The sequence below is a fragment of the Vanessa tameamea genome, chromosome 4, assembly GCF_037043105.1.
Source record: "Vanessa tameamea isolate UH-Manoa-2023 chromosome 4, ilVanTame1 primary haplotype, whole genome shotgun sequence".
NCBI lineage: Eukaryota > Metazoa > Arthropoda > Insecta > Lepidoptera > Nymphalidae > Vanessa > Vanessa tameamea.
In genome coordinates, this window is record NC_087312.1 from 10,977,912 (window position 1) to 10,992,576 (window position 14,665).

At 32.0% G+C, this 14,665-nt stretch overlaps 2 protein-coding genes across 2 annotated transcripts; one reads left to right on the forward strand and one right to left on the reverse strand.

Annotated features, from left to right (window-relative positions):
- The first annotated feature begins 5 nt into the window (after positions 1-5).
- LOC113394066 (DNA excision repair protein ERCC-5 homolog) lies at positions 6-5,802 on the forward strand. Its single transcript, XM_026631258.2, has 7 exons — positions 6-428; positions 515-690; positions 805-1,010; positions 1,086-1,281; positions 1,347-3,123; positions 4,139-4,428; positions 4,537-5,802. Exons 1-7 carry the CDS (start codon positions 341-343, stop codon positions 5,191-5,193), a joined length of 3,390 nt encoding a protein of 1,129 aa, XP_026487043.2. The 5' UTR covers positions 6-340; the 3' UTR covers positions 5,194-5,802.
- On the reverse strand, positions 5,320-13,490 carry LOC113394082 (transmembrane 9 superfamily member 2). Its single transcript, XM_026631284.2, has 9 exons — positions 13,156-13,490; positions 12,468-12,863; positions 9,999-10,154; positions 9,089-9,427; positions 8,914-9,006; positions 8,600-8,805; positions 8,345-8,504; positions 7,893-8,054; positions 5,320-7,101 (listed from the first exon to the last, which is right to left on the reverse strand). The coding sequence occupies exons 1-9, from the start codon at positions 13,279-13,281 to the stop codon at positions 6,760-6,762; spliced, it is 1,980 nt and encodes a 659-aa protein (XP_026487069.1). The 5' UTR covers positions 13,282-13,490; the 3' UTR covers positions 5,320-6,759.
- Positions 13,491-14,665: the final 1,175 nt, after the last annotated feature.

Below are 14,665 nucleotides of genomic sequence, written 5' to 3' on the forward strand. Positions count from 1 at the left end.
AAGTCGACTGACAGGCTGCCGGTCATAGGATGTGGGGTTACGCATGGGGCGTGAGAAAATAAAGTGTGGGAAAGAGTGGGCGTCGCGGTGTAGTAAAACATTTGATATTGTATGTAGTGAACCGAACACTTACGAATGCATGCGCCAGTAGCAGGCATCATTTCGTATTGTTGTTGTGTGTGTGATAAATAAGTTGAGTTCACGGAGCGAAAAGGTTGCAATGTGTGAGGAAGAGACCGACGATTGACCGGAGATCTCGTGGGAAACGACCTTTGTTATGTATACTGTTATATAGATTAGTTAAACAAAAAATCAGTTCGAGAATTTAATCGCACGCGATATGGGAGTCACTGGACTCTGGCGTCTCATTGAGCCTGCCGGCAAACCGGTGCCAGTAGAGACACTTGAAAACAAAGTATTGGCCGTTGGTAGGTTTTATATACATAAGTAAATAAAATATTATATATCATATTATTGTTAAGTTTGGCATGACATTATTTATTTATACACACAGACATTTCAATATGGTTGCATCAGATGGTGAAAGGATATCAAGATGCAAAAGGAGCTCCAGTTGCCAATGCTCATCTTATGGGTCTCTTCCAACGACTTTGCAAATTACTATACTTTCGAGTTAAACCTGTTTTTGTTTTTGATGGAGGTTTTCCAGATTTAAAAAAAGAAACAATTGTAAGTTACCAAATTGTTATTCCTATACTTACCTCATCTTTTTACATCATGGTAATAATAAAATCTATATTGTTTAAGTTATCGACTTAATATTATGATTAATTTTACTTTTAGGCCAAAAGACAAGACAACAAAACAAAGTATAATTCTCAATCTGAAAGATTGAAACGTGAATTAGCACTTCTTTTAGGTAAAAGAACAGCAATCAATAGCTTACTTGGAAAACAAATTTCACCAAAGAAAAATAAACAAGTGGAAAATAATGATGACTTATTTAAATTACCGGCACTACCGGAAAAGGAAGTAGAATCTGAATCAGAGTATGTAAATATTTTAAAATCAAAAAAATATGTTTAGATATGAAAATATAAGAAAGTAACAAAAATAATTTTCAGATCAGAAGATGAACAAAGTACAAGCACTTCCAGTGTAGATTTACACACAGTTGATCTTGAATCTGAAAATATCAAGAACATGCCCTTAAAAGAGAAATATGACTTACTTGTGGAACTAAAAGAAACGAGAAAAATGAATTCATGGGGGAAACTTCACATTTTACCAAAGAAAAGCGATAACTTCTCTAATTTTCAAGTTAGTACATTAAAATTGTCCTATTACTATATAAAAATAGATTTCTGACTAGACTTTTGTTGTAGCTGGAAAGATTACTGAAAAGAAGGAAATTGCAAGAATGTCTGGAGGAAACAGAAAAGGAAATGGGTGATGGATGTATGTCTTTAAATGAATTAGAGTCACTACTTAATGAAGAAGGCATTGATACAAAAATTGAAAGTTTGCCCAGTCGTCGTATAGCTTCTAATAATACAACTAGATATTTATTTATAAGTAATGTTCAACAAGCTTTAGCTGATGCAAAAAAAAGAGAAATTGATGCTATTAAAAAAACAGAAACAAGTGAACCTGGTGGGTCTGTACAAACAACTCAATCAGACACAAGTAAACCTGGTAGTTCTTCAGAAAATCAGGAAAATAAATCACCAAAGCATGATGAATTAGAAGATGATCTGCAAAAAGCTATTCAAATGTCATTAGAATGTATGGATGAGAGTGAAACAAGTGTTTGTGCATCTAAAACTGATGAATCATGGACATCATTCTTATCAGATTCTGATTACAGTGATGATGAATGTGATGGTTTCGGACAGCCAGATATATCATCAGCAAAAGCTTATATAAAGCAGTATAGTGACTTTACACATAAAGCCATAGATAATTTAGTTGCTCCTAAACAAAAACCTAAAATTAATTCAAAAGAGAATAATATCAATAAAATAATAGAGGAACTTGAACAAGAGAAAACAATTATTGAGGACAACATATCATTAATGTCTAGTGATGAAGGAGGTGAAATAGACAACAAAGTAAAGAGTTGTAAACATTTAAAAAATATTAAAGAAGTTGAATTAGCCAGCAACAATAGGTCTCCCTCAAATTCAATAAACACTGAAAAATTTAAAATTGAGGACAATGTAATGAATGACACCCAAGCTTCAGTGATACTTGTTGAAAACTCTGAGAACCAAGTTATTTCACTTGAAGATAGCTTAGATGATGTGTTAGAAACAAAGGAATTTATATTTCCTATAGAAAAAGATGATCATGAATTATCGAGTTCCAGTGAAGATGAATTTGAAGAAGTATCGGATAATGATCAAAAACCAAATAAACCAACTATAGAGCTGACTCTTAATATGGGAGAAAAAATAGAAAATGATATTTTTGCAGATATTTTTGATAAAGAAAATGAAAAGGTGTTAAATGCTGCAAACATGGGCAAATTTTCTGAATTCACTGAAACGAAAAACATATCAAATGAATGTACTAACAAGAATAATGAGGAAAAATTAAAAATAATACAAACAAATGAAGCACCCCCCCATCCAATCCAACCAGAACCTTATGACAAAAATAAAGATGATAAAAAAATTACTAATATTATTGAAAAAAGTGATTCAGATGAAGTTGTTTTTAATAAAACAACTGTTGATAAAAACTATAATAAAACTACAATACCTGAAACCAAAATTAATGAATCGATTAAAAAAACAAATGTACCTGTAAAAGAAAATATTTCAACAGAAAACCTCAACTCCATGGTGACTGAAATTGAAATTGAGGAAGAGGAACTACTTCAAGAAAAAGGACGTTTAGACAGGATAGGTCGAAACATTACTGCAGAAATAACCAAAGAAGCACAAGAACTGCTTCAAGTTTTTGGCATTCCATACATTGTTGCACCTATGGAAGCAGAAGCACAATGTGCTTTTCTAGAAAATGTGAAACTAACTGATGGTACAATAACAGATGATAGTGATATATGGTTATTTGGAGGCCAAACAGTTTATAAAAACTTCTTCAATCAAAAGAAACATGTTCTTCAGTATTTAAGTGAGAGGATTGAAAAGTCTTTTAGTAAGTATATATGTAAAGCCTTTATTACAAAAAAATGTAGTAAAGTTTACTTAATAATAAATGTTTTACAATGATTGATTTCTATTTATCTGTAATATATCTGCACAATGACGTATTTTTGTTAGGTTTAGAAATATACAAGGGTTTTTGTAATAATTGATTTATTTAATTAAATAAGAATAACATGTATTACATTGGACAACTAATAAAATTATAGACACAAAAGTCACAACTATATAAATACGTCAAAAAAACAATGCTGAAAAGTGAAAATAAATATTATTATGTATTTATTAACAAATATATAGGTACATAATAAACAAATGTATTAGTTAAATTGCAAATAATCTTATAATGAGCTGTAAGATGACGAGAATTGTCTTTTCGAAACAAGTGGAGTATTCCTCGATAACTCCACTTGATAGATAGATCCACTTGATAAGTGTTAATAATAATTACTCGGTAATAACCACATGCGTGTCGCATGTCATTTGTTATTACAATTTTGATGCTAATTGATTTTAATCCCATCAGAAAATATATCCACTGGTTTTAACTGTTACTAACTAGAATACTTGTTACCATTCCTTTTATAAAGAAGTAGTTCTTTTATAGAAAGTATTGTGTACTAGTTTTGCATTTTTATTTTATCAGTCATCTTGACAAAATTTTTCTTTTCAAATTACATTTGAACCTTTAAAGGGTCTGCCTTAGTAAAACGAATTGTATGTCCACGTATGTTATAGTGTATCTAGTCCGAACTTTTCTAGTTATCTTGTCCAATGTTACATGTAGTTTATAATTTTTATAAGGTTAACTACTTTTTTAAAACTAAATCATCGGCGATCTTAATTTTCGTATTGACCGAATAAATAATTTCTTAACCTAACATAATGTAAAGTGTTCTTTACCTTTATAAGTTGTACTTGGGGATTCTACTTTTATGCCCACTGCATATTTAGTATATACTTATTTAATATTGCTATTATTGAGAACAATTTTTGAATGATTTCAGATTTAACTAGAGAGCAGTTAATACTGTTAGCGCTATTAGTTGGAAGTGATTATACAACAGGAATAGCTGAGGTTGGTCCTGTTACTGCACTAGAGATACTAGCTTCATTCCCTTTCAACAAAAAAAAGTTACTCAGTGAATGTTCCAATAAACAAGCACTTTATCAAGAGATTGTCACTGGCTTACAAGACTTTAAAAAATGGGTGAAAGCAGGAAAACGAACCGATAATGTAAATTTAAAGAAAAAGTTAAAAAATGTCAGCCTTGCTGATGATTTTCCTAGTGTGAGAGTGAGTTTTATGTATATTTTTTTTAATTTTTAGATACTATTCTGTTAAAATTATTTACATCTATTTATGTTTGTTGTTTGTTATTGAATATTATTTCATTTATTTAAGGTGGTTCAGGCATACTTGGAGCCAAATGTTGAAAAAAGTGAAGATAAGTTTACATGGGGTGAGATTGATATCACCATATTAAGGGATTACACAAAGGCTAAGTTTGGATGGTCACAAAATAAGCTAGATGAAATTATAAAACCAGTATTAAAGAGGTTACTTGAGAGAAAAACACAGAAAACTGTTCATGATTATTTCAAAAGAAAAATAGATTTAGAAACATTAGAGGATCAAATGAGTAAGAGAGTTAAAGCTGCAGTACAAAAAATGGCACCATGCCAAGTGCAAGTTAATAATGAAGAAACAGAAAATAATGTAAAACTCAAGCGGAAGGGTAAAAAAAGTAGCAACACAAATGCATTGTCTAAAGCTAAAAGAAGCAAAAATGAAGATGAACTGAAAAATATACATGAAATTGTTAAAGCATCTACATCTAATGTAACTGAGAATAAAATTGATGTAACTGTTCCTAAAACAGATCGATATCAGGAAATCATACCACAAAGAGAAAAAGATAAACAAAGTTTATTACAAAATAAAATGAAGGCTATAGAATTGTTTCGAAAAACTAAAATTGATAAAAGAAAGAAGACTACTAAAAGAAAACTTCCCGCACCTAAAGAAAAGGCGGAGTTGTCCGAAAGTGACAGTGATTAATATCTTAACAAAATTATTTAATTATAAAACTAATATACGATGTAGTTTTTAACTCTGTTAGACGTGTTCTTAATATATTTTGTGGCTGTGAATTGCAAATTGTCTACTTTGTTAAAATAAAATAAGTTTATAAAATAGTCAATTTATTGTTTACATTCAACTGTTTTGAAGTTATAAAGCACAGTTTGAAACATATACAGATAAACTTTAATGAAAATGTTACTCAAAATACAGCAACTCATCACAAAAAGATAACATCAATTAATACTTTTAGTATGAACATAAAATCTGTATAACATTGATCTGTAATTACAATTTTTTTAATTTATTTATAGTTAAAAAGGGACATATCACATAATATACAAAGTGTAGTATAAAAACCAAAGACTGTAACAATGCTGCAACACATTGAAGTGCAATAGACTTTGCTAACACAAATAATTATTAAATAACATTGTTGCATATGCCATATCCACACAAAGCTATACATAGTTGCGTTTGTGATGGTTAAACTCATGCATGTAGCACTTTACCTATCGACTATTGCCCAGTTACTATATTCAAGAAAAAGGTTTTCTTGCTTACTTATAGTGGAATTAACTTTGAGATTTAATAAAAAAAGCTACCATGGTTTGTAGGTCCATATATACAGAGTTAAACGTCGGAAAGAATAGAATCACTAGAAAATTATAAGTATCAACTAGTTTTTTTTATTATCCATAAACACATGATTTGTTTTTTGAATTTAGTGACTGGGCTAAATATGTCAAATGTTGCTATTGTTTAATTTTGTAAACCACATTTAAGTCCAATTTCTTTGTTTTTTTTTTATTAAGTACCTACAATGTAAAAGATATTTCCAATAGTTTGTGTAGTGAAATTATTATTGTGCATCACATTTAACACAATCGATTTAACTCAAGTTCACCTCGCAATTTATTTACAATGGAACTATATTTCCCAACAAGAACATAAAGAATCATTGACAAATTTCTTCGATTAAAATGTAGTTTACAATGATTTCGAATATTTTTTCCTAACTAACAAAAACTTTTTATCTTGATTTGCTATATTAATTAAAAGTTTTTTACGAATTATTTCCCGTTAGGACTCTATAATCTAAGCATAAAACTAAAATAAACGGACATTAAAACGATTGTATGACTACCAGTTTTTATACGATAGAAATTTTTATACAAATCACATTGTGTACAGCAGTCTCTCCAACTGTCATGGCAATACTTTATAGTTCAAAGCCATAACAACTTACACCTTAACTTTAGTCAAAAACTGTCATAGACAAATACTTAAATATTTAAAAAAAAAAAATGAAAAATCACCCCCCTTTTCATATAGAGCATCATAAATAAAAACGTATTAACTTTTTTTTAGTGACTGGCTTGATTGAAAAAGTAATTGTTACTTAATAAATTAATATATATATTTATAGTTGTTTTAAAACGCACGTCCACGTGGCGCGACATATTGTATTATAAAAATTCCAGTTCCACAAACATCACCGCTGTACCAACATAATCGTTCTTATACTAAATCCCTAAAATAAATTTAATCGACTTTGACTACACTGTATATTTTCCTCACAAACCAGAAGCAGGCCATGAAACCGATTGTTCCCGTCAATAAGAAGAACAAAAAGACCATTATGAAGGTGTAGCCGAAATAGAGGAAGGTCGAAGCGGCGTCATCGATGTTTAATTTGGTCACAAAGTAATGGCAACAGTATATAAATAGGTAGCCGGCAGTCGAACCAGAACTGAGGAAGGCGCGCCACCACCAGTGGTAGTCTTCAGCGCACAGGTGGAAATAGCAGAGCAGGATCGTGGTCTCGGAGCACGTGATCACCAAGATCACAAACACGAGGAACAGGAAACCGAACATGTAGTACATCTAAAATGTTACATAATGATGTAGAAATATTATTGACAAAATTTCTGTTATAGATTATTTGTTACATTACGAAAATGTATGGAAACAGAGTTACGAAGACTTTAAAAACCCTGTTAGAAAAAATAACTATCCCTTAAATATTCAATGCGCCAACAACATTGGGAACTAAGACGTTATATTCTTTGTGCCTGTTTTTACACTGGCTCACTCACACTTCTAACCGGAGCACAACAATACTAAGAGCTGCAGTTTGGCCGTAGAATATGTGAGGAGCAGGTGTTTCCTACCTGCATCTACCATAGACGGATTAAAACAAAAACATAAGAAAAAATATTCTTATAAAAAAAAATTCATATTAGGAATGTAATTCTAAATTAAATATGTACAGTCTATTCTAACCATAAAACATAAGCCAAATAAACAAAATTTGACATTGAATTGACGTGAAATATTGGTTCATTGATACCTATAATATCGATTGAATAATTATTCAATCTATGATACTCATTATTTTCGATTTGCTAAATGTGGCGCTTTGAACGATACTTGGAAGTAAAATTAAAGTGCATATAAGTAGTTTGGTGGAATAGTGTGGTGTTATAACTGAGCTTCTAGTAAATTGCGTGGCGCACGTAAATCTATGGTTTATTATCTTTATTCCTTCTTCGAATGGAATAGATAAAGAGTTATAACTTTATCGATAAGCTTAGATAAGAAAAAAGTACAATGTTACCATCAACGCTTGTACTTACTCTATAAAAAAATAAATCGGAATAAATATTACGACGTACCTGACTGGACCAAAGCGAGTTGAGGATGAAGAACAGTTGTATGAAGATGCAGCCGAACGGCAGCACTCCGCCCATGACGATGCCGGGCACGGGCTGCGTGTACAGCGACTGCTCGGGGATCTGCCGCGGGATCTGGTTCGTGCGCACCGGGTGCTCCAGGATCTGTGAACAAGGGAACATAAGCATTACAAACTTTTGAGATGTATTATTTATCTAGATATGCAATAATTCACATTTTCCAATGTTAAGAAAATATATAACTTTGAGAAACTAATCACAACAATTTGAAATGGATAAACAAACTCAGGTTATGAATATAACTTAAATATATCTTTAATAAACAAATAATAATAATAACATTATAAACATCACACAATGCATACACATATATATATATATATATATAAAACAATTACAATATATTATTAAAAAATACATTTCAAAGAACATACCCGCTTCCTAAATCCGAAGTAAGCGCCGATAAACGTAAGAGGCACCGACACGCCGAACCAGAGCGCCAACAGAGCCACCAGGGTAGAGAACGGTACCGCAGCCGACGAGCCCTTGCCCCACAGCACCAGATTCATTATGAAGAACAGCGAGAACACCACTCTAGAATACATACAAATGATAAAACGTGTCCCGTTTTTATACTTTATTCGGGGGTGAGGAGCGCCGCAAGCGAGGGAGACGCAGCCGGCACTCACCCCGGACACACCATGGAGGTGAGCAGGATGTTGCTCTTCCAGCGCCGGCCGCCGAAGCTCTTGTAGACGCGCGCGCTGACGTAGCCGGCGGCGGCGCCCAGCAGCACCCACGCCACCAGCGCGCACGTCATCAGCGCGCCGCGGTTGGCCGGCGACAGGAAGCCCAGGCACGCGAACGCCAGCGTCACCAGCGTCATGCCGAACACCTGGAGAGCGTCGCACGCTTTACAGGTACGAAAACATTTCCTTCGACTCGAAGACTCAGGCAAACATAATATTTTATTGAGTTTTTTTTCTTCTATAATCCGAATTACCTGAGATCCAGATCCGAGGAACACAGCCAGGAGCATACCGCGGCGGGGCGGCCGGAACACGTCTCCGTGCACAAGTTTCCAACCAAACTCCTCCTGAAGTATCAAAAGGTCATGATGTAATCATTATACTTAATTGTCAAAAAACCATTTCAAATATTTGACGATTAAAATATACCTGGGCGTCTTCTCCGCATTCCATTTGATTGTATCTAGCGATATCTTTGTGTAGGGTCCGCAACAAAATCATCGCCACCATGCCGCTGAGGAAAAGTACTATCACGAGTGAGTTCAAAATTGAAAACCACTGGATATTCGTCTGGGGCATGGATTCCAGAATGTAGTCCCATCTCGATGACCATTTGATCGTATTATTCTTGATGTAGGTTACACGATAGGAGTAAGTTACGCTGAACGTTTCGCTACTGGTTAGTGTGTTGGGTATTTCTAGAGGGCTGTTGCGGACGTTGCAGTCAGGGTTATCTGCGTTACGATGCTTAATGCTAGCTGGTTTCACCTGAAGATTTAAAAAAATATAATTTTAAAATTAATTGCATTCTCATAGCTAAATATAAAAATGTCTCATCGGAGAAAATATTCTAAAGTGAGCCTTATGCGATCAACTTCGATAAGTTTTTCTGTTAAGTGTAAGCGTACAGAAATGTTTACCGTTAATCAATTTACAAAATTTCATAGATTCATTATATAAACTTCGCGACTGTTCTCGAGATCATCAAAAAGGACAAAGGAATCGTATGCACGAGCGTGCGCGCTTTTTCGTGCAACGGCGGGCGGAGCGATTTAACAGAGAAAAGTGACGCATATCGAACATACTTTACGCACCTAAAGTGCTGCTCGTGAGAAACCTGTGCAAGCATTTTATGACCTGTGCTTCGTCAGATATGCGCTTGTCTTTAATTGTCATTACTGATAAGATCCTCGATAGGCCACCGCAGATTAAAAACACATATAAAAAGTTTCGAGTGGTAACCACAACTTATTATTGTTATTAGAACAAAAGTGTATATAAAACAAGATATACATAAACATCCTCGTTTATGTATATCTTCTTTCATCAGACAGCTTACCTTCGCTGATATGATTCGTCCACCGTTATCTCCGAAACCAACACCCCACTCTTCTTCACCTCCACTGTGGTAGGTGATCTCAAGATCCACATGATTAAACAAGTAGTAAGTGCCGAAGGGACTCGATGCTGTATTCACTATGGGTGTGCATGTGTCCTAAAATTATTAATGTCATAAAATAGTGATAATTAAGATTAGCATCTATACCGTATTGTAAAAGAAAAAAAAACATTGGGTTTATACATTTAGTGCACACGACTGTGCAATAACGACTTTAAATACTATCGTCCTGACTTCGTAAAGGATTTTATTTTTGTATTTTAAATATTTAGCTATCAACTATTAATAGTCCATCTATTCGTCCGGTACACGTCTCGTGTATTTTTTTATTATAATTGTTAAATATATCGCATATTTAACAATTATGCAACACTACTGTTTCGAATTGCAAAGTTTAAAAAGCAATATTTATATAAACCAAATAAATAGTATATAATGTTATGTTAATCGGATCAGTATTTTTTACGAGAAATCACTAAATCGACGAACACCTGCACATACCTTTAATAGTATAGTGTATATATACTTTATCCATTCGGTTATTCACTTTACGTTTTGATATTTTTCTTGATTGAAAGTTACTGTTGAAGATTACGTAAAATTTAACGTTAACATAAAAAAATTTAATAGGTAACTGCCTAATCTTATGTATAACAGCTTGGATACATAATAATATGGTAGATTTACGGTTACATTGGTTTATTTTGTTGTTTTCGTGCATGGGACTTTCTTCGGATAACCTAATTTTATTATAATCGGTTCGTATTCTCTGATATTGTGGAAAAATATCTCATTCCCAATCTAATAATATTACTTGTCGAGTAGTAGTAGTTTGTAGTTGATACCAAGAATTTATTTTTATTTATTTAGTTTTTATTGTAAACAAATAACAAAAATATAAGAATAGGTAGATTAAATTATGCAAAGGTGATCACTTTCAGGCATCCTGTAAAAAGGATTAAGGCGGGACTAAAAATCTTTAATATCTTGTTCATCTTGTTAGCTCTAAATGTTCGATTCGTATTATTTCTGACTACATATCCTTTGAATTGTGCCTATTAATTCGATTGCATTGTATCGGCATTAGTATGCTGAAGAATATTTGAGATATATGTGGCTGTAATCTGCTGCTATTTCATCCACCACATATCTAGATTATTGTTTTTTTTTTGTCTTAAATGTTTACTAACACTTTAACATTCAGTAGGAACGATATTTATATGTATACGATACACTACTACATAATTGATACTGTAGTATATATTTAACAAGTCGATAATTTATTTTTATACTATTATTTGCTAAAAAAACGTGCAAAATATAATTTAATTTTTTAAATCAATTTTTTTTTGCATTTAATAATAATAAAACAAAGCATAGAACTTCTTATTCAAACAAGTATATTTTTTTATTAAAACAAAACAATAAAAATAGATAATCGATACTATATATTTGATATTGATAATAGTTAAATAGAAAATAAAAATATACTGCATTCACTAGTTCCATCTATCAAAATGTGAATAACCAAATGGGTAAGGTATAGTTTAAGTATGATTATTTATGATTTCTTACGTTTCTTAATATAAGTCGATTAATGTATTTATGATAAAATTTACCAAAATAGTTATAAATGAAATGTTATTTCATACAAAACAGGTAAAAAAATTATCACAAACATAATTGATAAATTATGTATTGTAGCAATGATAACATCTTTTTATTAATAGTATCAACTAATATCACACTAATATTATAATTTGCTCTGAGTTTAAAGTAATATATATTGATATATGTATTTGATATTTAGGAAACACCAATCATAGTCACAACACAAAATGAATTTAAATTAAATTTTATTCTCATAAATATTGTTTCGTTCTTAAATATTTTGACTTTTTAAAATATAAAAGGCCATAAATACCTCACTACTGAGAAAAAGTCTTTTCTCCATTAAGGAATGAGTTTTTAACTTATATCAAAAATCTACTCTAGAGTAGATTAATGGATAAACATGGCAGAATTTCAGTTGATATATGAACATTTACTCATTAAGTTTTCCTGCATTGTTGACCAAGATATGAATTAAAATAAATTTAGACCATGAAAAGTTAGTGTTGCTTGATCAGACTTAACCTGACATAAAATATGACCATTAAATCTTCAGTTTGAGATTATACAGTATAATTTAATATTTTACATAGTGTATGGCGTATGATAGTTCATATATATGTTTAAATAAATTCACATTATGTCAACTATTATATTATAAATACAGATTTTATAGAAACCATCACCTCTATGGGAGTGGAGGCCTTAGCCCAGCAGAAGAATATATACAGGCTGTTACTTTACTTATTTTTTAATTTATAATAATAATTTAAGACAGAATAATAATATTAGACTCACCAAATCTTTTCTGACTTGGCAACCCATGGGGAATCCAGTACTGCAATATGTTTTACCTCCATCACTGACAAGGTAACACCAAGTGACGGGCATGTTGTCAAGAATCCAATGGTGTTGGTAGTAAAGCGCCATACCCATTTTAAGAAGGTTCAACTTCTTAATTGATTCAGGGTCACTGCCTTTGTACACTTTAGTGCATACCGCTTTACAGGTCTCATCATGGAGAAAGTTCAACTTGTATGGACTCGGTCTTATTCTTTCACCAAAAACAACTTGACCAAGATTCTCAACTGGTGATTGAGTCTCATCAGAGAGACAGAAATCGAAGTGGTGATATTCAAATGGTATTACTGATTCTTCTGTATTTAATCTGTTTACATACAGGGGAATCTCATTCTGCAAATAAATTATGAATTATTAATATTTTCCATTTGTTTATGATTTCATTATATACGCACGACTTACGACATATTATAGAATAAAATGACATGATACAAATTATTATGCTAAATATGACAATTGAAAATGAGTATTATGTGCTACAATATTTATTATTGGAATAATGTAATCAAGATAAGAAATTAATGAAGTTTTAATTAATTACAATAAACGTGGTCCACAGTGCAGTCAAATAAAGATAATTACGTTGCTAACGTTGATAGTGCTCAGAGGTACGATCTATACTTACTTTACAAGACTTTCCATTGTCTTCGCCAACTTTGCAATAATTTACAGGTGCTAATCCCGGTAAATAAAAAGCTCTTATAGGTGTCAACAGCAGTAAAGCGCAAATCACATACGAGATTAGAGACATTGTGTGTTGTAACTCAGTGTCTATAAGTATAATTTTCTACGCGAAAACTATCATAAATTATTCACATATAAAAATGGAAAACACATAATCATGTATCACCAATCACACAAACAAATACCGGAAAATACAGCCGGTTTTTCTTAAGAAATTTGCATTAAGCCTATCCCGTCGCTGTCGCACTTATATCGAAAACGTCACCACTCAGTCACTACAAGTTGACAGATTAAAATAAATATATTCGACAAAACCAACAGATAAGTAATGACATAAAACATACAAATTATTAGGTATAATTTTCATATTTAGAATATCAATATAAGGTAAACTATCCAAATATTGGCACTTCGATGCCATATTTTTTTTTGTGACACCTAGTTCCTTTGTTGATTATTATTCTTAAAACACTTCATAGAGTATCTAGTATTGATGCCTTAACCAATATTATCGACTATGTACCCAGAAATGCATAAATATTAATTTTTAAATAGTATTAAAACAAATTATCGGTATTGGAAATATAAAAATAAATGACAGTTCGTAAGTGCCCCACATTAGTGCGACGATATCTTCTCTTACTAAGACTAAAGAAGGTTTGGAAATGACCTACCACGCTGCTCCACTGTACGTTGCAGAATTTCGTCGGTCAACTAAGGTATTCCTCACATTCTTTCCTTCACGAGATAAATTAATTTAGAATAGCGCGCCCTAAACCCTTCAAGGCACGTCGATTGTGGAATATGGTTTCAAGAGTCTTGCTCATAGTTACTAATATTATATATATGAAACTAACTCTTAATAATGTTTATCTGTTATGTAATCACGCCTAAACTACTAAACTGCTTAAAATAAAATTTGATGCAGAAATAGTCTGGGTCCTGGGAAACGACATAGGACTTTTTTAATGCGAAAAAAGGGCTGTAAGGAAATTGGGAATGAGAGTTTGTATGGAAATTACGTCATTTTTAAAGCTAGAAGTTTGAAACATTATTTAAGCTTTTCATAAAATATAAATAAATATGACGTTCAAAGTTTGTAAAAATTTTATCCTAAAGGGTGTAAAAATAGGAGATAAAAGTTTTATGTGATGACGCTGGCATAAAAATAATAAAAAGCCCAAAAATAAAAATACAGATAATTACGGAGACGAAGAATGCACGATATCCCACAAAACAGCAATTGAAGCACAAGATCACACAATGAAATATATCAAGGTAACAAGTTTATCATGGGAAGGATGGTGGTACTTTTAGCTGGTGTACACCGGCAGATTAAATAAATGCATGCATCTGTATTATGGGTACATGTAAAAAAGTTTTGGTCTCACTACAGTAATGACATAATTATACTGAGACGTAAGTTCTTTCAATTGGTTAACTCGTGAATG